The 27,476-nt window shown below is 46.6% G+C and overlaps 1 protein-coding gene across 1 annotated transcript in view; it reads left to right on the forward strand.

Annotated features, from left to right (window-relative positions):
- LOC146863595 (NACHT, LRR and PYD domains-containing protein 3-like) overlaps positions 1 to 27,476 on the forward strand; it is a 478,230-nt gene that overhangs the window by 127,331 nt on the left and 323,423 nt on the right. Inside the window, exon 4 of the mRNA XM_085627604.1 lies at positions 771 to 839. Within this exon, the coding sequence (XP_085483730.1) occupies positions 771 to 839 (69 nt within the window). The remainder of the gene's footprint in view (positions 1 to 770; positions 840 to 27,476) is intronic.

Raw genomic sequence — 27,476 nt, forward strand, 5'->3', positions numbered from 1 at the left:
ACTTTTCTCAAAAAGTAACACAAGGCAACATATGGATGCTGCCTTGCGTAACTTTGTGTCAGGAAGGCGATCCATTGGTGAAGCGTGGGCGTCTACCTATAGATTTGGAGGCAATCCCAGATGAATTAGGTTGAGTTATCTGGGATTGCACCCAAATGCTGCGCCTCCCTGAACCTGGGGTAACGAGGAGAAATATTGTCCTCTTTTTATGCGTGCTGCATTCTGCAGCACGGGTAAAAAGAGGAAAATAACTTAAAATGTTGTTTCTGTGCAAAAAGGGGTCCTGTCCTGCATTAAGATAATCTGGCCTGTAACACAAGCGCCCATCACCATGGTGCAAGGTGCCTACGTTGGCGCTAGGCAGCACAGTGTGTGGAGCGTGCTAGGAGCCTGCAGACATGCACCATATCTTAGTAGATTTGCTCATTCCTGCAGTCTCTCTTTCAGGCAACACAATGCGGCAACTTTGCTTGCTGCCCTGCATTGAATTAGTAAACCTGCCCCTTTGTGTCTTCATACAGGTGCATTGATGTGATACAGCAAAGGGGGACTGAGAAAAAACACCTACAACTAATCGGGCGTCCTTCATGTACAGGGTTCATGGGATGTGACGGGGATGCGCAGGTGCCAGACAGTGCCTTGTGCCAATCTACGCCAGTGTTTCTGGAAGAGGGCGGCATGGGCAAGATGTTGTCCCTCACGCTAAAGTAAAGATGTGCGCCTTATCATATGGTACATGTATGTTAATAAAGCCACTCCTGTTCCTGCAGGTGCTTCCTTGCTACACGAAGCCTCCAGGAAATTTCTGGATGTCCGAAAAGTTCCAGATGACCTGCAGGGTAAGTGTTACTTTCCTGGGAGTCTAGTCTCAGTCTGAGTGTTGAACATGTGTCCAGCTATGAGAGACGCCTAATGTGTCATCAGAGGCACTGTGGAGTGTTGTTATGCTACTGCATCTCATTGGGCGGCTGGTGAACATCATCAGAGGCACTGTGGAGTATTGTTATGCTCCTGCATCTCATTGGGTGGCTGCTGAATATCATCAGAGGCACTGTGGAGTATTGTTATGCTCCTGCATCTCATTGGGCGGCTGCTGAATATCATCAGAGGCACTGTGGAGTATTGTTATGCTCCTGCATCTCATTGGGCGGCTGCTGAATATCATCAGAGGCACTGTGGAGTATTGTTATGCTCCTGCATCTCATTGGGTGGGTGCTGAATATCATCAGAGGCACTGTGGAGTATTGTTATGCTCCTGCATCTCATTGGGTGGCTGGTGAATATCATCAGAGGCACTGTGGAGTGTTGTTATGCTCCTGCATCTCATTGGGTGGCTGCTGAATATCATCAGAGGCACTGTGGAGTATTGTTATGCTCCTGCATCTCATTGGGTGGCTGGTGAATATCATCAGATGCACTGTGGAGTATTGTTATGCTCCTGCATCTCATTGGGTGGCTGCTGAATATCATCAGAGGCACTGTGGAGTATTGCTATGCTCCTGCATCTCATTGGGTGGCTGGTGAATATCATCAGATGCACTGTGGAGTATTGTTATGCTCCTGCATCTCATTGGGCGGTTGGTGAATATCATCAGAGGCACTGTGGAGTATTGTTATGCTCCTGCGTGTCATTGGGTGGCTGGTGAATATCATCAGAGGCACTGTGGAGTATTGTTATGCTACTGCATCTCATTGGGCGGCTGGTGAATATCATCAGAGGCACTGTGGAGTATTGTTATGCTACTGCATCTCATTGGGCGGCTGGTGAATATCATCAGAGGCACTGTGGTGTATTGTTATGCTCCTGCATCTCATTGGGCGGCTGGTGAATATCATCGGAGTCACCGTGGAGTGTTATTATGCTCTTGCGTGTCATTGGGTGGCTGGTGAATATCATCAGAGGCACTGTGGAGTGTTGTTATGCTCCTGCATCTCATTGGGCGGCTGGTGAATATCATCAGAGGCACTGTGGAGTGTTGTTATGCTCCTGCATCACATTGGGCGGCTGGTGAATATCATCAGAGGCACTGTGGAGTGTTATTATGCTACAGCATCTCATTGGGCGGCTGGTGAATATCATCAGAGGCACGGTGGAGTATTGTTATGCTCCTGCATCTCATTGGGCGGCTGGTGAATATCATCAGAGGCACTGTGGAGTATTGTTATGCTCCTACATCTCATTGGGCGGCTGGTGAATATCATCAGAGGCACTGTGGAGTGTTGTTATGCTCCTGCATCTCATTGGGCGGCTGGTGAATATCATCAGAGGCACTGTGGAGTATTGTAATGCTACTGCATCTCATTGGGCAGCTGCTGAATATCATCAGAGGCACTGTGGAGTATTGTTATGCTCCTGCATCTCATTGGGCGGCTGGTGAATATCATCAGAGGCACTGTGGAGTGTTGCTATGCTCTTGCGTGTCATTGGGTGGCTGGTGAATATCATCAGAGGCACTGTGGAGTATTGTTATGCTCCTGCATCTCATTGGGCGGCTGGTGAATATCATCAGAGGCACTGTGGAGTGTTGCTATGCTCTTGCGTGTCATTGGGTGGCTGGTGAATATCATCAGAGGCACTGTGGAGTATTGTTATGCTCCTGCATCTCATTGGGCGGCTGGTGAATATCATCAGAGGCACTGTGGAGTGTTGCTATGCTCTTGCGTGTCATTGGGTGGCTGGTGAATATCATCAGAGGCACTGTGGAGTATTGTTATGCTCCTGCGTGTCATTGGGCGGCTGGTGAATATCATCAGAGGCACTGTGGAGTGTTGCTATGCTCTTGCGTGTCATTGGGTGGCTGGTGAATATCATCAGAGGCACTGTGGAGTATTGTTTTGCTCCTGCATCTCATTGGGCGGCTGGTGAATATCATCAGAGGCACTGTGAAGTATTGTAATGCGACTGCATCTCATTGGGCAGCTGGTGAATATCATCAGAGGCGCTGTGGAGTATTGTTATGCTCCTGGTGTCATTGGGTGGCTGGTGAATATCATCAGAGGCACTGTGGTGTGGAATTATGCTCCTGTGTCTCATTGCCTGGCTGGGACAAAACCCAAGGGAATGTCACAATGACGATAAAAAATGAAGGGGAAGATTTACAAGAATCTGACGCATCTCTGCAGTAGAGCAGAGATGCGTCGGTTTCTTTCTGCCAGTTAAAAAAATACTTGCACCACCATGGATGAGTCGTATTTATAATACGGCACACCATAGCGCAAGGAGAAACAGATGCATCAGAAACTCTGATGCATCTGTTGGCACAAAAGTAACGCATTGCTGGAGTCGTGTCACAAGCACGACGCAACTCCAGCAATGCATGGGGAGGCTTATACCTAATACACTGCGTCGGCACTCCTTATACCTGCTCCAAGCAGGCATAAGGTTTTGACGCAGTGGCGTCCTAGAAGTGGCGCAGTGCTATCTAGTAGATTTCACTGCATCACTTCTACGAGGCTTTGCTGCGTGGGAACGCCCACCCTGTATACATTATATCTGACACAGGTATAATGTGACCCAGGGCTTTACAACGTGACACATCTCTCTAGATGTGTCATGTTGTAAATGGGCTGCAACGTGGCACATTGTGTGCATCGCCGCTGCGTCACAAAAAGTGACTCAACTGCGGTGCAAAAGTGTCACAAGTGGCTTGTAAATCTGCTCCTAAGAGGAAAAGAATTGCTGGTTATTCTTGTTTTTACACTTATCACAGGATCTTCTTTCCAAGATTCAGGCACCCTTATCCACCGAGGTGGCTTCATCCTCTGGCCGTGCTCTGCGCTGGAGAGGCGGGGGGTCTGCAATACTCAGTGAGCCCCTTAACAAGGAGGCTCTTTGGTGAAGCTCTTTTCTTGTCCTGGTCCCAGTAGGGTTCTGGTTAATGGGTGTTGATAGTAGGCAATGGGTGTAGTGGGAAAATTATCTTGAAAAAGGAGGGGTCCCCTTCAATGAGATGGCCAAGTGCAGGGACATACAAGCAAATTACAGGCACAAAACACAACACAACAAGTCATGTAAATTTATAACAAGAATAGAAAAATATATTTAATTAATGGACAATGATATAGATTTAAATACATACCATAAAAATAATGGGTCATTAGACAGACTCACACTCATCCTATCTAACATTGTTTAGTCATCATGCTTAGTGTCAATATATATTATGGAAATACAATAAATATTGAAATCTTTGGTAATACAAAATTGGGCACAATGGTCACAATTATTAATGATGCCATGTGGTGACCATAAGACATAATTCTGAAGGGCTATGTAGGGATGCAACATCAGGGCACTTCAGAATGATGTCTCATGGTCACCACTTGCTCCGTGATGTCTGGATACCGGGTGGGTCTCCTCCCTCCCGGAGCACCAATCCATGGTCTCAGACTTTGCCAATGTATGAGCGCTCCAGCTGTTATGACAGGGGCATGTAGCCCCCTCATTAGGTGTAGCCAGAAGGTACATTGTATTTTTGCATATATTATATGACACCACACATCTAAATTATAGGGTACAGTACTTCACAGACACACACCTACATCGTCCCTACTTGAGTGGATAAGGATCCCCTGATGAAATGCCGAGATCCATTGGACTACAAAAAGCATGAAGCATGTTGACCCCTTTCACCCTACCTAAACGAACTTGAGCTCGAGGGGTAAAACATTTCTTCTCCAGCTAAGACTTTACAGTCTCTTTTTTTTACTATAGCATAGGGACCCAGCCAATAAAAGTACTCTTTGGGATTTCTGTAGCTATGTTTATTTTTCACAACACTCTTTACCACCTCCACTCATACTACATTGAACACATATGCCCCTCCACCCCATCCATCTGACTTCAGGCAACAGAAAAGACCTCCGGCAAAGATCCTCTTCACGGGGCACGTTGGACATTTCAGCGCCGGCCCAACGAGGAGCTGCCCGATGATGAAGCATGACACCTCTTGCGGTGTGTGCGGGCCCTTGCTCCTAAAGGAGCTACTCCCCCTGTACCCTTCTTCTTTTGACACCTGGAATATCATCCTCCCCCCCCCTACCGCATCACACCGTCCTGCCACCTTCAAGAACGGCATATCCTTGTTCTTGCTTTGAGACTTACGGGCACGTATGTTGGACCTGTTAAGCCCCAGTCCCTCTCCTTGTGATTCGGATCACCTATTAAGGACATGATTCCTACAGATTGAATGATGTGCTTGTGTCAGTGACTGTATAGGTGAGTGAGTACATGTGTTAGTAGCTGTATTGGTGACTGACTCGTGTGCGTGGCTGTATGGGTGAATGAGTGGAAGTGTTAGTGTCTGTTTGACTGAATGTGTGAGTGGTTGTATTGGTGAGGGAGTGGGTGCATGAGTGGCTCCATGGGTGTGTTAGGGGTTGTGTAAGTGGCTGTATGAGTGAGCAGATGTGTGAGTGGCTCTATGAATCAGTGAATGGGTCGGTGAGTGGGTTTGTAAGTGGTTGTGTGGGAGTGGGAAGGGGGTATGTGTGCTTGTAAAGGGGTGTGAATGGGTGTGTGAGTAGTTCTGTGGATGTCATTTGAGATGGCCTCAGTGATGTTACTGACCATGTCATGAGAGATATAGTATATGACGTCATAGGCAGTGCATTGCTGGTATGTAAGTTATATTTAGCTCAGGTAACTACAATTGCTGAATTTCTCTGGTTTTGTACGCGTGAAATGTAACCCCAACTATAACATCCCTGTAACCTCTATTGTTTCCAGTGAATATATTTTTATTTTTTTATTTTGAAGGTTTTATATAGCGCGGACAAGAGCCTTGCGGGTATCAGAGCGCTTTACAAGGTCAATATCGAGGATACATAAGCATATAGTAAATAACATACAGTTCCATACAAATCAAGAGTAATAATCACGATAAACCTGGCTCAAGTGAATTTAGCCATGAGAAGGGATTTAACTTCATTTTTGAAAGATGCAGTAGAGGGATTCAGTCTAGTTTCTGGGGGCAAAGCGTTCCAGGTCCTGGGTGCCATCCCCGAGAAAGCTTGATTGTATGTTTTTTCTTGATGAATCTTTGTGGTTTCAGTAACAGGTTATTGGCACTTCTGGATGTTCTGTTGCCACATGCAGGCACCAGTGTGCCAGGTAGGTGGGAGTGTTGTGATGAATGGCTTTATGCGTCATGCATGCGATTTTTAGTTGAATTCTGGCTTCGAAAGGGATCTTAGGTCCGGGGATATGTGAGCATTTCTTTTGGAGCCAGTAATGAGTCTAGCTAATGCGTTGATTGACTCTCTTAAAGGGGCCAGTGAGGATCTTGGAAGGCCGCAGAGAGAGACACTCCCATATTCCACTCTCAGGATAACTAGAGCTTGTACTGCCAGTTTGAAGTCCTTTTCAGGCAGGAAAGATTTTAGTTTTCTCAATGTGTTCAACTGAAAGTTGCTCCTTTTGTGCGGTGCTGATGTGTTTCTGCATGTGTAATTTTCTTATCAGAGTTACTCTCAGTGATTTCGCTAAGTCGACAATAAGAGGTTGGCAGTTGAGTGCTGTTTGGTGTTTGATCCAATCTAGAATTATTGGTACTTGGGAGGGAGGAGCGATGAGGAGGAGTTCGGTTTTGATGGTCTTCAGTTTTCGATGGTTTTTGGCCGCCAGGTCTGAGTTTTTCCTAGTGTTGTGTTGAGAGATTTGATGTCTTCTTGTGAGTGGATCTTTAAGTAAAGTTGTGTATCGTCTGTGTACATATGAAACTGTACGTTGGAGGAGTTAAGAATTTCGGTGCGTGGTTCCATGAATAAATTGAAGAGTGTCGGAGAGAGGGATGATCCTTGTCGGACTCCTAGGGTGACTGGGACGGGTTCAGACAGGGAATGATTAACCCTGAATCATTGAGATCTGTTTTGGAGAAACGAGGTGAACCAATTTAGAACAGTTCCGGATAATTCCATTCTGTGCTTCAGAAGGTCTAGCAGGTTGTTGTGTTTGACGGGTGTCAAATGCCGAGGAAAGGTCGAGCAAGATAAGTAAGCAGGTTTTTTTTTGGTCTAGGATTTGTAGTGCATCGTCTATTATGTGGGTCAAAGCTGATTCAGTACTGTGTCTTGCACGGAAGCCAGATTGGTATTCATTGAGCTGATTGAAATGGTCTATGGGGCACATTTACAAGCCCCGTGCGCCACTTTTGCGCCGCCGTTGCATCACTTCTGTGACGCAGCGGTGGCGTAAAGCCAGCGCCATGCTGCGGGGGATTTACAACGTGACGCATCTAGGGAGATGTGTCACGTTGTAAGGCCCTGCGCCACATGAAACCTGCGTCACTTTTCATGTGGGCTTCCTGGCGCAGGGTGGGCGTTCCGGCGCAGGAACACCACGGAAAAGTGCCTGAGTGAAATCTACAAGATTTCACTCAGTCACTTTTGCGACCCCGCTGCATCAAAACCTTGCGGCTGCTTGAAGCAGGCGTAAGGTGTGACGCACAATGTAGAAGATAGGCCGGGATGGCACAGTGCTGGAGTAGCGTCGCGCCCGCGACACAACTCCAGCACTGCGCCAACCTTACGCCGGCAGATGCGACACGCATCTGTTTATCCTTGCGCCATGATGCGCCGCATTGTAAATGCGGCGCATCTGTGGTGGCGCAAGGGTAAACTTGCGGCAGGCATCTTTCCTGGCGCATCCCTGCTGATTTGCAGGGATGCGCCAGGAAACGTAAATCTGCCCCTATGTTTTTACCAAGCTGAAGATGTACACATTTTTCAAGGAGTTTGGCCAGGGTAGGGATGTTAGATATTGATCGGTAATTATTTAGGTCCGCGGGGTCAGCCGTTGGTTTCTTTAGGATGGGGGATACCTGCCTGGATTTGAGGATTTGAGGATTTCAGGGATGGTTCCTTGAAGGAGAGAGGAATTTATCATCTCGGTCCAAAGAGGCAGTATCAGTGGGATGAACTCTTTTATGCAGTTTGCGGGAAGAGGGTCAGTGAAGTGGTTGGCAGGATTCAAGACAGTGAGCATTTTTAATGTAGCTTCTTCGCTGTGATTATTGAAGGAGGACCAAGATGCATTATTCTTTAGGTCGAGCTTTGGTGAGGTCCGGTGTGGGACCCCTGGAAGGTATGATGAAGAGTTAATGTGTGTGTCCTTGTGTACAGATAAGTCGTTGAGTATGTCCTTCTTTATGTTTTTTGGTCTTCAGAGTGAAGAAGAAGGCAAATGCTTCGCAGTTTCTATGGGAGATGCACCTGTATTAGCTTGGGGGGGTGAGGTGCATCCTTAGATTGTGTTTTGAGTAGCTCGAAAAGTTTTTTGGTACGATTCTTGGCCTGGTCCAATTGATTACTGAAAAAGTCTGCTTTAGATCATCTAATCTTTCTGTGGTAGGCGTTTCTTTATATATATATATATATATATATATATACAAAGATATCCTTCGGGGCCGACTACCCCTCCTGTTACCTCCACATAAGTCCCTCACAGTGGGATTGCTAAGAGGTCTTCGAAGGCCACGGCCCTGGCCCCCTTTCTCCACCACTCTGCAAACGTGGCTCCTGGCACACTACGGGTTGGGGGGGGAAGTCCACTTTACCCCTGAGGGACTTTGTGGGGCAAGAGGCCCTTCTGGTACCCCCTGTAAGTCCTACCAAGCAGAATTCCTGAGTGCTGGTCGGAGGCCCATCACCCTTTCTCCACCACTCTGCAAACGCGAGTACTAGTTAAAGAAGCATTTGCAATGTAATAGGTCTTGCATTTGCAAGAGTTAGAGCTATTGGCATTGTCCATGTAAACGTTTTTTACTAATGTTTTTTGGAGTGGATGTATGTTGTGTGTAGCGAAATTATGTGGTATATTGTGCAGTGAAATTATGTGGATAGAAAGTTTGTGGTATTTAGTGTATAGGAATTATGTAGAGTGGGATTATGTGTTATGGAGAGTAATTATGTGGTATGGCAGTCTGTGTTGTGGAGTGGTAACCTCAGGTTTTGTCTTCGTCGTTTCCATAGAAGCTCAACTATGAACTCAGTGAGACAAAAAAGGAATCACTGAGGAGCCCTTCTGGACCTTGTCAGAGGTATGAGCAGGGCCAGTGGAATTATGCGACTGCTTGGCTGCACTGACTTTTGCACAATTATCAATTTTCCGCATTAACCACATAATACATCATCTGCTGCCTAATCTGCAGATTTGAACCCAAAATGCCTTGTTTCTAGCTCAAACGGCTCAAACGTTAACAAAAATGTAGCAACAAGTGTTACAGCGTGTTGGAAGGTCCTTTGTAAACCTTGAATGGTCACCTGTTAGTTATTGCTACTAAATGTGGGTGTTAAATTGGTACTAATGGTGTACAAGCCACTCTTGCTTCTTTCTGAGCCTCTCTTGTCTCTTTCTGCACCTCTCTTGCCTCTTTCATTCATCCCTGTTGCCCTTTCTGCACCCCTCCTGCTTCTTTCTGCACCTCTGTTCCTTCTTTCTGCACTTCTTTTGTTTCTTTCTGTACCTCTTTTGCTTCTTTCTGCACCCTTCTTGCCTCTTTCTCCACCTCTCTCCCCCTTTCTGCATCTCTGTTGCTTCTTTCTGCACCCCTCGTGAACTTTCACACCCCTCTTCCCGCACCCCTCTGGCCTCTTTCTGCACCTCTGTTCATTCTTACTGCACTTCTTTTGTTTCTTTCTGCACCTCTCACTTTTTTCTGCATTCCTTTTGCCTCATTCTGTACCCCTCTTCCCTCTTTCTGCACCCTTGTTCCTTCTTTCTGCACTTCTTCTGTTTATTTTTGCAGCTCTCTTGCTTCTTTCTGCAACCCCTTGCCTCTTTCTCCACCCATCCACCCTCTTTCTGCACCCCTGTTGCCCCTTTCTGCACCTCTGTTCTTTCTTTCTGTACTTCTTTTGTTTCTTTCTGCACATCTCTTGCTTCGTTTTGCACCCAATGTGCTGATTTCTACGCTCTTCTTCTCTCTTCGTGCACCCCTCTTGCCTCTTTCTACACCTTTATTGCTTCTTTCTGCACTCCTCTTGCTTCTTTCTGCACTCCTCGTGCCTCTTTCACACCCCTCTTCCCTCTTTGTGCACCCCTCTTGCCTCTTTCTGCACCTCTGTTCCTTCTTTCTGCACTTCTTTTGTTTTTTTCTATACCTCTCGCTTCTTTCTGCACCCCTTTTGGCTCTTTCTGCACCCCTCTTGCCTCTTTCTGCACCTCTGTTCCTTCTTTCTGCACTTTTGTTTTTTTCTGCAGCTCTCATGCTTCTTTCTGCACCCCTTGCCTCTTTCTCCACCCCTCTTTCTGCACTCTGTTGCCCCTTTATGCGCCTCTGTTCCTTCTCTCTGCACTTCTTTTGTTTCTTTCTGCATGTCTCTTGCTTCTTTCTGCACCCCTCGAGCCTCTTTCTGCACCTCTGTTGCTTCTTTCTGCACTCCTCTGGCTTCTTTCTACGCCTCTCTTTCTGTACCACTCGTGCTTCTTTCTGCACCCCTCTTGCCTCTTTCTGCACCTCTGTTCATTCTTTCTGTACTTCTTTTGTTTCTTTCTGTACCTCTCTATCTTCATTCTTCACCCCTCTTACCACTTTGTCTAGCCCGTTCCCCTTTTTGCACCCCCTTGCCTCTTTCTGCACCCCTCTTCTCTTTTTTTGCACCCCTCTTCCCTCTTTCTGCACCTCCGTTGTCTCTTTTTGCAATTTTTTTTTCCTCTCTCTGCACCACTGTTGTTTTTTTCTGTACCACTCTTGCCTCTTTCTGTACCCCTTCCCTCTTTCTGCATGTCTCTCCCCTCTTTCTGCACTTCTCTTCCCTCTTTCTGCACTTCTCTTCCCTCTTGCTGTACCCCCTTGCCTCTGTCTGCATCTCACTTGCCTCTTTCTGCACCCCTCTTGCCTCTTTCATCAATTCTCTTGCTTCTTTCTGCACCTCTGTTGGTTCTTTCTGTGAGAAGGTGGCCTGATATATGCTGTCCACTAGTTCTAGTGGGCACCTTGTATCAGCCCAAACAACCCCTTATGGTGAATGGTTAAAGACACCCTTATGTGAAAGTTATCCTAGTGGTAGCTATGGAGAGCAGCCTTCAGGCTAAGTCTTGAAGGAATGTAAAGCAGCTTGTTTTACCAGTCTATATTCTCTTGAATGATCAAATGAAAAGACAACTACACCAGGTATATATTCAAAATATATGTATTTAAGGTTAAACACACCCCTCTAGTCTCTTTATGAGGCTGGAGTTTGAAGTACTAAAGTTACGAGTGATTAAGCAAAAGTAAAAGCACAAATACACGTTTGAGCCCTAGGGGCGTACCAAACCATATACTAAAAAAGTGGTATAAGAACCACGACAGTAATAGGCACTAGGCCTATTGCCTCTAGAATCGCTACGACCCCAAGGAACCACCCAAGATAGTGACACAGGGGACCCAAGGGAACTGTATGCAGTGTGGAAACACAACCGCGGGTTTCTATTACTTTCTATGGGGAATGTTGCGATTGGAATTTTAAAGATTAGGAACACTTCTAATCGAGTCAGGACCAAACCCTCTTGGACTTAGGTAGTTCTAGGGCTAGCACCCACAAGAGCACCGGAGTACTCGAGTTACCTCACCCACGGAAGCCGGGTGCATAGATGTCTTTTGGTGTCGGGTCACGTCGTCGATTTCAATGGAAGCCTGTAAGAAACTGCTGCTGCCGTGAAGAGGAGAAGTGTCCAGAGAGATCCAAGCCTGGATCTAGGATTTAAGGAACCTGAAAACAGAGGGGACAGAGTCTGGGTCACTTGCCAGTGACCTAGGGCAGGATGGACCAATGCCCACAGATGTCGGGTGCTCCAGGTGAGTTGATGGGTGTTTTGACTCTTCAGCTACGAGGTCCGGGAGGCGTCGATGAAGTCCACGAGCCGGATTTGAGCTCTGCCACAAAGTCTGTCGAGTGTTGCGGTGTCGGCGACCAGAAAGGACCCAACAAGCCTTGGCAACGGCCAGTCACAGTAAATAAGAGAAAGGACTGCGGTGCAGACCAGCAAGGTCTGATGGACTCACCCAGCAAGTGTAAGTAAGAGCAAAAACCCCAGCAGAAGTGGAGTTGCCTTTGTGGGGACCTGCTAGCCAATGGGCTAGTGATCGCAAAGGAGCCTTGAGCGGTCGCACTGGAAGCTGGCCCACGGGTCACTCGTGGAGTGGAGGCCAACAATCTTCGGTGCAGGAGCTGCTCAAGGCTGGGGTTACTCGGAGCCCAAAGCACAACTTCAAGGATGACCAGGAAGATAGTGTTGCCGCAAAAGTTCACGGTATCCAGGGGTCACAGTTCCACGTTACCCACGATAGCCACGGGCCTCAGCTTTGCTGTGGACTCAGGGTAGCCTTGGGGAAGTCTGGAAATCCACCTCTAGGGATGCAGAGGCGTCCGGCGGGAGGTTCAGTAATGCAGACCGGTCAGTTGCTTCTTTGGTGCCTGCCAAGCAGGGGAGTCACTCCTTGACCCCAAGGGAGATTTCTTCCGTCTTCTAGTCGTGATAGAAAGTCGAATGTCCAGGATATATGTTTCAGAGGTTCGTCCAGGGTAATCTACAGTCCTAGGGACTGGATTCCTATACTTTTACTAAGTTTAGGGGATGGACTAACTCTAAGGCTTCACCTATGGGTGGGCCTGGGGTGGGGGTGGTTACACCCCTTCCCCATTGTCCAGTTTCACGCCAGAGCAGGGGCTGAGTGCCCCTGCAACCGGTTTGAACTGGGCTATGCACAGGGACACCTTGTGTGCCCCCGGCAGTGTCTCAAAAGCATTCTCTGAATGCACCCACCCTGCCCCAGTACACATCTGCCTGTCTGGGGAGGTGGTTACACCTCCCTGTGACAGGAAACCGATTGTCCAGGCCTCCCCTGCCGGAGTTTCCCTCAGCAGCAGGAGGCCAGACCCGTGTCTGTGGCAGTGGCATCCACTTTGATGCCAGGGCTTTGGAAAGATTTAACTGGGTTAAGCCAGTGTGAACATGTCTCTCCCTCTAGAAGGGTGGAATGCTACCCCACCGCCAGGACTGTCGGAGGGGGGGGGGGGGGGGTAGTATTCCAAAGCGTTTGACACCAAACACGACATGTTTTGATGCAGCCATCCCAAAGTTAACATTTACCGCGAGGTTATAATGCACTTAAGAGTATATGGTATGGCTGTATCACAGAACAGCCATAAGGAAGTATTTACGAATGCTGCAGAGAGGGTCAGCTCATGCTTGGGCACCCTCTCACATAAAACCAAGCACTGTGCCTTCAGGATTGTCAAGGCCTGCCATAGGAGTGGCTTATAGGTTTATATGTGTCTGTATAAGGTAGTGATATAGGTAGCCTATACCACAGTAAGGGGTGCAAGCACACCCTTACCCAGGCTGCAGTAGCAGACCTGTGGTGGCATTTTGGAGTGCTTCCCAGGAGTGGCATAATATATGCTGCAGCCCCTGGTAGGCCTCTGAGGTACCTATGCCCTAGGTACATAGAATACCATATACTAGGGCCTTATAAGGCACTCCAGAATCCAATTAGATATGTTCCTAATGTACATGGAAACCATTTTAGAGAGGAAGCAGCTAGGCTGTGGTCCTGATTAGCAGGGCCACAGGCAGACTAAGGTCGAAAAACAGTGAAACACCAGCAAAAAGTGGGGGTACCCATGTGAAGCAGATCCTACTCTCCTACACCCACCCCCTCAAACGCAGGGACATTAAACTAACCGTGACCAGTTGAGTTTTCATGTTCTAAGTGGAAATACCTAGAGAGTCCATCTGCATTGGCATGGTTACTCCCAGGTCTATGTTCCACTGTAAAGTCCATCCCCTATAGGGAAATGGACCACCTAAGCAGTTTGGGATTTTCACCCTTCATTTGTTTTAGCCATAAGAGGGGCTTATGGTCTGTCTGAACAAGAAAGTGAGTACCAAACAAGTATGGCCTCAACTTGTTCAGAGCCCAAACCACAGCAAAGGCCTCCCTCTCAATGGCTGACCAACGTTTCTCTCTAGGGGTCAGCCTTCTGCTTATAAAAGCTACTGGCTGATCCTAACCTTCTTCATTCAATTGTGACAGTACAGCCCCAACCCCCAATTCAGATGCATCAGTTTGAACAATTAACTTTTTGGAGTAGTCAGGACTCTGCAGAATGGGAGCGGTACACATGGCCTGCTTCAGGTCATCAAATGCCTTTTGACAGCTAGCTGTCCACTGAACCTTTTTGGGCATTTTCTTGGAATTTAAGTCATTCAAGGGTGTCACTATTGATCCATACCCTTTGACAAATCTCCTATAGTACCCAGTCAGGCCTAAGAAGGCTCTCACCTGAGTCTGGGTAGTGGGAGCAGTCCATTCCATTATGATCTGGATCTTGCTCTGCAATGGTTGAACCTGGCCTCCACCTACAAGGTGGCCCAGGTACACAACCTGACTCTGCCCTATCTGGCACTTAGTAGCCTTGATAGTTAGGCCTGCTTTTTGCAGGGCCTCCAAAACATTCCTTAGGTGGACCAGGTGATCCTCCCAGGAGGAGCTAAAGACAGCAATATCATCTAGATATGCTGCACTAAAGGCTTCCAGGCCTGTGAGAACTGTATTCACCAACCTTTGGAAAGTGGCAGGTGCATTCTTGAAACCAAAGGGCACGAGCCACAAATTGATAGTGCCCACTAGGGTTGAAAATGCTGTCTTTGGCTTTGCATCATCAGCTCGTCTGTTCTGCCAGTAGGCAGCTGTCAAGTCAAATGTGCTAAGGTACTTGGCTGAGGCCAAAGTATCTATAAGCTCATCTGCCCTTGGTATTGGATGGGCATCCGTCCTAGTGACTGCATTGAGACCCCTGTAGTCCACACAAAACCTCATCTCTCTTTTTCCACCACTGGTGTGAGGTTTTGGCACAAGGACCACTGGACTAGCCCAGGGGCTATCTGAGGGTTCAATCACACCCAGATCCAACATTTTCTGGACTTCTGTCCTTATACAGTCCCTGACATGGTCAGGTTTCCTATAAATCTTATTTTAAAAAGGCAGACTGTCCCCAGTGTCCACTTCATGAGTGCACCAGGTAGTCTGACTTGGAGTCAGTGAAAACATGTGTCTGTACTGATTGAGAACCTGTCTGCAATCAGTTTGCTGCTGGGCAGTGAGGCTGCCTGCCAAGGCTACACCATCAACTGACCCATCATCAGGGTTCTGTGAGAGGAGGTCAGGGAGTGGGTCACTCTCTTCCTCCTGTCCCTCATCAGTTGCCATGAGCAAGCCCATGTCAGCCCTGTCCACACATGGCTTCAGCCTGTTGACATGGAGAACCCTATGGGGACTCCTAGGGGTTCCAAGGTCTACCAAGTAGGTAACCTCCCCTTTCTGTTCAACAATAGTGTGGGGTCCACTCCACTTGTCCTGGAGGGCTGCTGGGGCCACATGCTCCAACACCCACACTTTCTGTCCTGGCTGATAAACAGTCAGTACAGCCTTTTGGTCATGCCAGGCTTTTTGCAGTTCCTGGCTAGCCTCAAGGTTTTTGTTTGCCTTTTTCATGTACTCAGCCATCCGGGAGTGGAGACCATGTACATAGTCCACTATGTCTTGCTTTGGGGGCTTGAGAGGTAACTCCCCTCCTTCCTTAACCAAACACAATGGACCCCTGACCGGGTGACCAAACAGAAGTTCAAAAGGGCTGTAGCCAACCCCCTTCTGAGGCACCTCCCTGTATGCAAATAAAAGGCAGGGCAAGAGAAGGTCCCATTTTCGCCTAAGCTTTTCTGGGAGCCCTTTGATCATGCCCTTTAAGGTTTTGTTGAACCTTTCAACTAAACCATTGCATTGTGGGTGATAGGGTGTGGTGAATTTGTAATTCACTCCACACTCCTTCCACATTGCAGTTAAGTAACTTGACATAAAGTTTGCATCTCTGTCAGACACTACCTCCTTAGGAAAGCCTACTCTTGAGAACACACTCAAGAGAGCTCTTGCCACCACAGGTGCTGTAGTGTTCCTTAGGGGAATTGCTTCTGGATACCTGGTGGCATGATCCACTACCACCAGTATAAACCTGTGTCCAGATGCTGTTTGAGGATCCATGGGACCAACAAAGTCAATCCCTACCCTCTCAAAGGGAACCCCCACCACAGGTAGTGGTATCAGCGGGGCCTTTGTAGTGCCACCTGCTTTGCCACTGGCTTGGCAGGTTACACAGGAGCGACAAAACTCCTTTGTGTCTTCAGACATGTGTGGCCAGTGAAAGTGAGGAACAATTCTGTCCCAAGTCTTGTTCTGGCCTAAGTGTCCTGATAGGGGAATATCACGAGCTAGTGTCAATAGGAAACCCCTAAACTTCAGAGGTAACACCAACCTCCTGGATGCACCAGGCTTGGGGTCTCTACTCTCTGAGTAAAAGAGTCCATCATCCCAATAAACTTAATGGGTGCCACTAGCATTCCCAGCAGCCTCACCAGCAGCTTGCTGTCTGAGGGTTTCAAGAGAGGGGCAGGTTTTCTGCTCCTGGCTCAGATCAGACCTTGAAGGGCCCCCTGTCCCCAAGAACTCAACCTGATTAGGTTAAAGCTCCTCTGGGACAGTTCCTTCTTCAGGCTCAAGATCATCTCCCTGAGGAGACTGATCAGTTTCCTGAGACAGGTGGAAAGCTCTGCCTTAACCCTACTGCTCCTCCTCTTGTGAGGCACCTGGTCCATTATTCCAGAATCCAGGGCCTGTCCAGCTTTTGACATTTTAGCCTGCGACCTAGTCACAGCAAAGACATGTGCAGGGATCCCTAACATTTCTGCATGTGTCCTGAGCTCCACTTCAACCCAAGCTGAAGTTTCCAGATCATTGCCAAGCAAGCATTGTACTGGTAGGTCCGCACTTACCACAACCTTCTTAAGGCCAGTTACCCCTCCCCAGGAGAAGTTAACAACTGCCAGAGAATGGTCTGTTCTGACGTTGCTAGCATTGGTCACTTGGTACATTTCACCAAGTATAATCTGCCCAGGATCCACAAGACCTTTTGTCACCATTGTGACACTTGCTCCTGTGTCCCTGAATGCCCAAGCTTCTACTCCATTAATTAAAGGCTGCTGTCTGTATTTGCCCAGGTTACTGGGGCTCACAAAGGGGACATATCCATGCCCCTATCACTGACAAGCACAGCCTGAGTTGGTACTCTGACTAGGCCAGAGTCCATCTCAGAAACCAGGGTCAACCCTACTATACCCTTAGGAGCATTGGTGGTGGTTGGAGTATTTTCTTTAGCCATGGTGCAGTCACTAGTCCAGTGAGTTTTCTGCTTACAGATTTTGCACCAGGGCTTCTTTTGGCCTTTTCCCTTTCCTGACTGGGAATCCAACCCTGAAGAAGATTGTTGGGGCCCTTGTGAAGACTTCTGGTCTTTACCCTTGTCCCCACCCTTATCAGAGTTTTTAGAATCTTGCTTCTTAGGGTCACCACCTTGGTTCTGTACTTTCTGCCTCACCCTGGTTCTGACCCATTTGTCTGCCTTTATTCCCAATTCTTGGGGAGAGGTCAGATCAGAGTCTACCAGGTACTGGTGCAACAGCTGATTTTGACAGTTATTAAGAATCTGCTCCCTCATTATCAGATTGGACAATCCTATGAAGTCACACACTTTACTGCCCAATAACCAACCTTCCAGAGCCTTAGCAGCACAGTCAACAAAGTCAACCCAGTCCTGATTCTGTGCCTTTTGGTTATCTCTGAACTTTAACCTGTATTGTTCAGTGGTTAGGCCAAGCCCATCTATCAGAGCACTTTTCAAGACTTTGTAATCATCAGCATCCTCTTCTCTTACAGTGAGGAGCTTGTCTCTACCTTTGTCTGCAAAGGAGAGCCATAAGATTGCTGCCCACTGACCTTGAAGGACCTTCTGTACTTTACAGGCCCTCTCCAAGGCAGTTATCCAGTTGTGGATGTCATCCCCACTCTGGTAGGAAGCGACAATCTTACTTAGGTTTCTATGGTCATAAGACCTCTCCCTATCTCTAAGGAAAGTGCTGCCACCAAGGGACTCTAGTCCCTCCTTTTTACTAGCTCTGTAGAGCTCCAGGGCTTCCCTATCTAAGGCCATCTGCTGCTTTCTGAGGTTGAACTTGTCTTGCTCATACTTCAGCAGTCTCTCTCTCCTCTCCTGGGAGGTTTCCCTCCCTCTGTGAGAAGAAACAGAGGTTCCAATAGAGGAGTTAGACTGAATAGATCGTCTTGACAGAGATCTATCCCTTTTAGCCCTGTCTTCAGGCCTACCAGGAGGAATGAAGGAAGTGGCATTATTGTCATCATCCTCATCCTCATCCTGATGGTCTGTGTCCACCAGAGTCTGGTCATTGTCACCAGTCTGGTCAGCATTAGAGTTAGGGTCAGGGGAGTTTCCACCCCTGGACCCACCCTCAGGTGCTGCCCCACCCACACTATCTCCATCCACAGGCCCACTAGGACTTGTGATATCATCCAGTTTCAGTATCTTTATGAGATGCTGAGTGGATGGGCTTTTGCCTGTCTTCAGCTTCCTAATTGTACACAAGGACCTAAGCTGAACAAAGGTGAAATCCTCATACTTATAGGGAAGGAGCTCACTGGTTCCAGGTAGGGACTCAGTGGTTCCTGGCTGGTTAGACGTTACTAATGTGGTGTGGTGTATTGCACTACCTACACTAGTGTGGCCTACTAAACTCTCTTGAATTGTAGAAAGGGTGTGCTATCCCTTAACACACAACTCTAAGTTCAGTAGAACTTACTTTAGCTAAACTTGATATTATATGTACCTCAGGTACCTTTAGTGGTTTTCAGTTGATCAATTCAATTGAGATTATCTGGTAAATCAATAGCAAGCTGGAATCCCACCCGCTGCACACCAATGTGAGAAGGTGGCCTGATATATGCTGTCCACTAGTTCTATTACAAGTAACAATGGTTCTGTCGGGTATGAGCAAAACAATTACTTTGTTATATAAATGAATCAAGGAAAAATAAGGAATCAATCAAAGATGGACCACATAAATTATGAAGTACAGATGACGTGCACAAGATAAGAGTACAAATCACGGTAAAGCCAAATTTAAGGGGTGAAATGCTGTGCTTTATATATAAATTGCATCATTTATATAGACACCCATATCACTTGTAAGGCGAGGTTACCAAAGTAACGAACTGTAAAGTGAATCAGTGAGTCAGTGACAAAGTGACATAAGTGACAGAATTGTGCAAAATATACATTTACAGATATTGAATACAAAAAACTTTATGTACAAAATATACAAGAAGAGGGCCAGTATTAAGGAGAGTCACAATGACGCCGTTTCATGAATGAATCAAAGTATGTATAGAAACAGGTCTTGAACTGGTCCTAGCAATTATCGTCGACGTTTCAACCCAGTGTAAGCGACATTAAATCGTCATGTAGGGTCTTCATCAGGACATTAAAATAAACGATGGCAACCTAGCCAATGGTCTAGGATGGCCTATCAATCAAGCGTTCAAGTGTTGAAGGACAGAGCGCCTCCTCCAATGGGGTCTCTCAAACGGCGTTTTCCTGTAAGAAAGGCCGAATCGGGTGAATGAAATGCAGCGAATCCAATCCGAATTAGAATTCCATATGATTGTGTCAATTGGGAATCAATGCAAAGCGATCTCGACTCACGCTGCAGCACCACCTTTCTTAGTTGGAGGAAGCTAGTTCTAGTGGGCACCTTGTATCAGTCCAAACAACCCCTTATGGTGAATGGTTAAAGACAACCTTATGTGAAAGCTATCCTAGTGGTAGCTATGGAGAGCAGCCTTCAGGCTAAGTCATGAAGGAATGTAAAGCAGCTTGTTTTACCAGTCTATAATCTCTTGAATGATCAAATGAAAAGACAACCACACCAGGTATATATTCAAAATATATGTATTTAAGGTTAAACACACCCCTCTAGTCTCTTTATGAGGCAGGAGTTCGAAGTACTAAAGTTACAAGTGATTAAGCATCAGTAAAAGCACAAACACACGTTTGAGCCCTAGGGGCGTACCAAACCATATACCAAAAAATTGGTATAAGAACCACGACTGTAATAGGAACTAGGCCTATTGCCTCTAGAATCGCTGGGACCCCAAGGAACCACCCAAGGTAGTGACACAGGGGACCCACGGGAACTGTATGCAGTGTGAAAACACAACCGCGGGTTCCTATTACTTTCTATGGGGAATGTCACGGTTGGAATTTTAAAGATTAAGGCCACTTCTAATCGAGTCAGGACAAAACCCTCTTGGACTTAGGTAGTTCTATGGCTAGCACCCACGAGAGTACTGGAGTACTCAAGTTACCTCACCAAGGGAAGCCGGGTGCATAGTTTTTTTTTGGTGTCGGGTCGGGTCACGTCGTCGATTTCAATGGAAGCCTGCAAGAAACTGCTGCTGCCGTGAAGAGTAGAAGTGTCCGGAGAGATCCAAGCCTGGATCTAGGATGTAAGGAACCTGAAAGCAGAGGGGACAGATTCTGGGTCACTTGCCAGTGACCTAGGGCAGGATGGACCAATGCCCACAGATGTCGGGTGCTTCAGGTGAGTTGATGGGTATCTTGACTCTTCAGCCACGAGGTCCAGGAGGCGTCGACGAAGTCCACAAGCTGGATTCGAGCTGTCCCACAAAGTCTGTCCAGTGCTGTGGTGTCGGCGACCAGAAATGACCCAACAATCCTTGGCAACAGCAAGTCACAGGAAATCAGAGAAAGGACTGCGGTGCAGACCAGCAAGGTGTGATGGCCTCACCCAGTGAAGGTAAGTAAGAGCAAGTCTGGAGCAACCAGAAATGCCCCAGCAGAAGTGGGATTGCCTTCGTGGGGACCTGCTAGCCAACGGGCTAGTGATCGCGAAGGAGTCTCGAGCGGTCACACTGGAAGCTTGCCCACAGGTAACTCGTGGAGTGGAGGCAAACAATCTTCGGTGCAGGAGGTGCTTAAGACTGGGGCTACTCAGAGCCCAAAGCACAACTTCGAGGATGACCAGAAAGATAGTGTTGTCGCAAACTTTTTGGGTGTCCAGGGGTCACAGTTCCACGTTACCCACGATAGCCACGGGCCTCAGCTTTGCTGTGGACTCAGGGTAGCCTCGGGGAAGTCTGGAAATCCACCTCTGGGGATGCAGAGACTTTGGCGTCCGGCGGGAGCTTCAGTAATGCAGACAGGTCAGTTGCTTCTTTGGTGCCTGCCAAGCAGGGGAGTCACTCCTTGACCCCAAGGGAGATTTCTTCCATCTCCTAGTCATGATAGAAAGTTGAAGGTCCAGGATATATGTTTCAGAGGTTCGTCTAGGGTAATCTAAAGTCCTAGGGACTGGATTCCTATACTTATACTAAGTTTAGGGGATGGACTAACTCTAAGGCTCCACCTATGGGTGGGCCTGGGGTGGGGGTGGTTACACCCCTTCCCCTGTGTCCAGTTTCGCGCCAGAGCAGGGGCTGAGTGCCCCTGCAACCGGTTTGAACTGGGCAATGCACAGGACCATCTTGTGTGCCCCCGACAGTGTCTCAAAAGCATTCTCTGAATGCACCCACCCTGCCCCAATACACATCTGCCTGTCTGGGGAGGTGGTTACACCTCCCTGTGACAGGAAACCTATTGTCCAGGCCTCCCCTGCCGGAGTTTCCCTCAGCAGCAGGAGGCCAGACCCGTGTCTGTGGCAGTGGCATCCATTTTGTGATGCCAGGGCTTTGGAAATATTTAACCGGGTTAAGCCAGTGTGTACATGTCTCTCCATCGAGAAGGGTGGAATGCTACCCCTGCCACCAGGACTGGCGGGGGTAGTATTCCAAAGTGTTTGACACCAAACACGACATGTTTTGATGCAGCCATCCCAAAGTTAGCATTTACCGCGAGGTTATAATGCACTTAAGAGTATACCCCCCAGGATATAGCGGCATGGATTCGCAAATTTAGCGGCACAAATATGGAAATTTAGCGGCACAAATATGGAAATTTAGCGGCATTTTTACGGCACTTTATTTCACTCATAATCATTCATTTTCAGCCTTAAATCAATGGAAACTCTTTTAGCAGAGTATTCCACTTTGAATAGGCAACCTGGAATATGGAACAGAGGAAGCAGCCCACAGGTGAAGGCTGTTATCCTTTGGAAATGCAATTCTCCATTTGCTTTAGTATAGGTTGGTAGCAGTTATCACACCTTTTGACACATTGCGGGACCGGTGTTTGGCACATCCTTAACTCTTTTCTTGCCTGAAAGTCTGAGGGCGGCTGGACACCGCTTTCGTGGACAGGCCATGGCCTGTTGAGCAGGTCCGAGAAGGTCCACTGAAATCCTACCACTACCCATTTATTTTAAAGCTCGAAGTGATTCTGGTTTCATCTTCCCACATCCTAAATCTAACTTCCTGATTTGCAGAAGGGAAGAATATTTGTAAATAATCCTCTCACGTTTGCCTCAATTTGTAACCAGCTAATATACAGAATTTAACCCCTAGTTTTACTGCAGAATAATTAAAGACACGTTATCTCTGCCCAGGATCGATATTTCTATTAAGCAGAGGTGAGTGAGCCAATAAATTAACCACAAGCCGAGCTAAGGGTCAGTCTTGGCTCGAAGAGACCATGCACGAGCCAAGCCTTGAAAATGTTTGGCACGTAAAAATATATTCTCAATCAATCAAATATAGTTTGTTTTGGGACAAAACCTATAAAACCATATCAGTAAAATAAACAAAAATAAAACACACATGATAGACCTAAATAAATGGCACTTAAAAGTCAACCTCTAAATTAATGTTATATAAATAAATTAAGATTATAATTTTAACATCATGTCAAGGAAACGGGAAATGAGTAGGTATGGGGGCACTCCTAATATTTTAAATGGGATTAATCAGGGTCTCCGCAATAGGTCAGAGGCGCTGGCGATAACCCACAGGTCTGCACCACACAGAGTTGTTCTTTGCCCTTGTGCTTTACATGACTTCAAGGCCTTTTGGATCAGGTCCTTTATTTATATTGGATCAGGATCCTGCAGAGTAGAAAGCGCTCCCGGTTTGCTGGGCCATCAGATGTCTTGAGTAGATCAGATGCTGCCTCCACCTCACAGAAGAGTATGGACAGCAGGTGACCTGATTGAGGGGAAAAGAGTTTAATGGGGAGTTGTTTTCGATACCCCTGTGGGCAGGCGCGCAACACCCATTGGACGCAAAGGGCTTCAGCCCCCCCGTCATGTGTGGCAGCCCGGACAGCTTCCCGGACACGCACACAGCCGCACCCTAGCACTTCACAGGTCTTTCAAAGACCATTTGCATGTTAATGAGGCCTCGCTGTTGTTTCACCCCTTCTAAGAGCCCCTGCAGCTCCACTCTGCCTATTGCTATTCATTTTTCCTTCTTTTTCTTACATTCATACTTTCATCTTTCTTTGATCCTTAAGTCCTTCTCGTTCTTTTCATCTTCTGGCTTCCCTCATTGTCTTTCTTTCTCTTTCTCTCTCCTAGGTCTTCATTTATCCACTATTTTCTTTGCTGTTTGTCTACTTTCATTTCCTCTTCTTTTCATTTCCTGTTTAGTTTAATATACACCTGTCATCTTTCCTCCCCTCCTCCATCTTTCTTTCATCATTCCATTGTTTCATCTTTCCCTAAACCCGTCTATCCAGAATTCCATCCTTCAAATTTGTTATCCTTCCTTGTCACTTCATCCTTCGTCCCTTCTTTCCATTATTTGTTCTTTGCTGTTTGTCTACTTTCATTTCCTCTTCTTTTCATTTCCTGTTTAGTTTAATATACACCTGTCAAATCAAATCAAATATCTTTATTCGGATATTTACAAATAACCATAAAAGATGCACATCATCAAATCAACATACTTTTGTTAAAAACCACGATCAAATATACATAATACCCTAAAATCATCAATACATAAAATGCGAGATCATAAAAAGCAGGACAATTAAGTGCTAAGGTTCATTTGTCGGCAACCTTCTTGTGCCTATTAATGATTGTCTGTAGCAGAGAGGATACTTTTATAATCATAGTAACAAGGGAGCAATCCTAGCAGTTAGTCCTCTCCTCTGGTATTTCTTAATCTAACTGCCAGTCGCAAAAAGTGCACGGTGCTAAATAATACAAATGGGTCAGCAGAGAGTTTGAGAAACAAGAGGGCCACTTTAGCCTGTCTAATTTCCGCGCGTTTCAAGATGTTTTTTAGAAACCGCTTTCTGGGGAGGTCGTAAAATGGACATATGAGAACAAAGTGGATGGTGTCTTGCGGAGATCGTTGATCGCAGCCGCAACACCCTTTTTTGCTAACATCACTCGTGTAACCAGCTGGAACTGATAAAATATGGTGCAGGAGGTTTAATCTGAATCTTGTTATCAGGAATCTGTCATGTCTGTTATGTATATTGGACAGATAAAATTCCATCCCCGCACAATTTTTTGTAAGCTGGTGTTCTCTTACGGTAGATTTCCGCCCTTCCCTTTCCTCTCTAACGTTAGCTACATATAGTGAGAAGTCTGCCTTTATGGCCCCTTTGTCTCTCGTTCCTATTGTGGAGGGGTCATCAAAAAGATTAGCATGGCCCAAACTAGTCAGTGTGTCCTTTACGTATTTGAGCCAGGGTATTTGCAGCCCCTTGTCCCCCTTCAGACAGTCCTCCAAGATTTGCCTGCTAAGGCTTGCCTCAGGGTTTATCCAGATTTTGATCCAACAGGTGATGGGTTTGAGGCATGCCCTATCGCTAATATAGGGGATACCCAGCTCTTCGTGGACTATGAAAGAGGGGATGCTTTGAGGGACTTGCAAAAGTCTCCTCAAGAACTTATCTTCCTCAATCTGAATTTTTCTCCCATTTGTAAAGCCCCACACCTCACTTCCGTACAGGGTTTTGGCGCAGCAGACAAGACTATATAAATGTACAATTTCGTTGGGTGACCAGCGACCCAGTCTGCGTGCGTAATTCATAATTGACCCCTCTGCACCAAGTTGTTGGGTACATTTATGACTTACAAGGGGTTTAAAATTTAAGTCTTTGTCAAAAACCATACCCAAATAGTTAAAATGTTTCACCTTCTCCAGTTTGTGTGTGCCTATGGTGAAAACACAATTCTTGTGTGGGGTTTTTCCTACTTCCATAATGAAAGATTTTGTGAGGTTAGGGACTAAATCAAGGTCTGCCATAAAACTGACAAATCCCCCAATGAGGGCCTGCAGGCTCCTGCCAGTGCGCGCCAGGAGGACCGCGTCATCTGTGTAAAGGAGGACGGGTATTCCTCTCTTTCCTATGCTGGGGCAATCTGCCTCCAGGGCTCCGAGCGCCTTGTCTAGCCCATTGATATAAAGCGTAAATAGGAAGGGTGCCAGGATACATCCTTGTCTCACCCCGCCCTTACACTGAAATTCCTCAGTGACGTCGCCCTCATTTGTATACCTGACCCGTGCCGTGGTGTTTTTGTGAAGCATACGCAGGGCGTGGATCAAACCAGGATCCACGCCCATGGCACTCAGGATTTCCCACAGCCTTCTTCTGTTCACACAGTCGAAGGCCGCTGAGAGATCCATGAATGCCAGGTAAACTGTCCCCTCCCTGGCCACAGTATACTTTGCCACCAGGTGGTAAAGGTTAAGGCATTGGTCAGTTGTGGAGCGCCCTTTTCGGAAGCCATACTGTACGTCAGTGATAATATTATTTTCGTCAGCCCATATCATTAGACGATTTAGAATGACTCTTCCCAAGACTTTCGCCGTTACATCTATTAGGGATATTGGGCGATAACATTGAGGGTCATTTTTATTACCCTTCTTAAATATGGGCACAATGACGGCCGTAGACCATGATCTTGGCATGTCCACCTCCATAGCTGTGTTATAAACCCTAGTTAAAATGGGGGCCCAAAGATCTATCTGGCTTTTAAATAGATCAGGGGTATCCCATCTGGCCCTGGCGCCTTCCTCACTACTAGGCCTTCTATGCCCAAATGAACCTCGTCCACCATAATGGGTGTCCAGGCACTAATGGGGCAGCCATTTACTGGTGTTAACTGTGCCTCAGGTGCCCCGCGATTATACAATCTGGAAAAGTGTGCCTCCCACGCCTCTGGTAAAATATGGGAGGCCAATTGTGGTTTATCTGGGGGTTGGAAACAAGGGGCGTTTATTACCCTCCAGAAACTGCTCATGTCTTTAAGCTCGGCAGCTTCTCTTAGAGAAACCCATGCTTCATTTTGTAGGGCATTTTTCCGTGACTTGGTCGCCTTTTTGTAGCTACTCACCTTTGTTAATGGTTGTTGTTGTTGTTTGGTTAATGCCAACTTCAGGTCCTTCTTTTTCTTACATTCACACTTTCACTTTCTTTCCTCCCACCTTCCTCTTTCTTTGATCCTTAAGTCCTTCTCGTTCTTTTCATCTCCTGGCTTTCCTCATTGTCTTTCTTTCTCTTTCTATCTCCTAGGTCTTCATTTATCCACTATTTTCTTTGCTGTTTGTCTACTTTCATTTCCTCTTCTTTTCATTTCCTGTTTAGTTTAATATACACCTGTCATCTTTCCTCCCCTCCTCCATCTTTCTTTCATCATTCCATTGTTTCATCTTTCCCTAAACCCGTCTATCCAGAATTCCATCCTTCAAATTTGTTATCCTTCCTTGTCACTTCATCCTTCGTCCCTTCTTTCCATTATTTGTTCATCACTGCGTCCCTACTTACATCTTCTCGTCCATCCACTCATTTTCTGTTCTTCTTTCCATTGTTCAGTAATTCCTCTTATCTTTCCTTCATTACTCCAGTGCTCCATCTGCCCTCGCATCTTTCCTTCCACCATTCATTCTTCTTCCATTTCATCTTCCTCCTTTCCTTCCGTCATTCTTTGCATTGTTCTGTTTATTCTAGATCTAACCTTTCTTATTTCCTTTCATTGTTCTTTCCTATCTTCCATATTTCCTTCTATTCTTCTATCTTTCCTCCTATTCTTCCATTATTTTACCTCTCCAGCCATCTTTCCTTCCATCATTTCTTCCATTTGTTCTCATTTCCTTCTTTCCTTCCTCTCTTCCATCTTTTCTTACATTATCCCCCTTTAATTTAATCTCTTTCCTTCCAAGTTCTCTTTCCAGTTGCAGCTCTCACATCTTTTCTCTTTGAAATTCTCGTAATCTCTCTTTTTCTCTTCACTCTGATAAGCACTGATGCAACTCTACTGTCCTCTTCCCAGAACTTTCTCATAGGATTCCATTTCAGTACCATTTATTAGTTTGTGTTTGGAGAGCTGCCAGTCACAGATCAAAGTTGAGAGGGACCTTAAATAAGAATTAGTAAGCGAGCTGGCAACCCGAAAACCAGCTACTACAGTCTGGGCTTCACAAAAGCATTTTCTATAAAAATGTATAATTCATTCTGTCATCCTCATAACGAACTATGTATGACAATTGGCTCTATTTGCGCCTCTGCCTGTGGGGGCAGAACATCATCAACTATGGGATTAGGTCCAGGGGTTGTACTTTGCCGATTCCGCAGGCACTTTTGTAAAAATTGCGGCATTTTTACAAAAGAGCCGATTTCGC

This window comes from Triturus cristatus, chromosome 2_1 (assembly GCF_964204655.1).
Source record: "Triturus cristatus chromosome 2_1, aTriCri1.1, whole genome shotgun sequence".
Classification (NCBI taxonomy): Eukaryota; Metazoa; Chordata; class Amphibia; order Caudata; family Salamandridae; genus Triturus; species Triturus cristatus.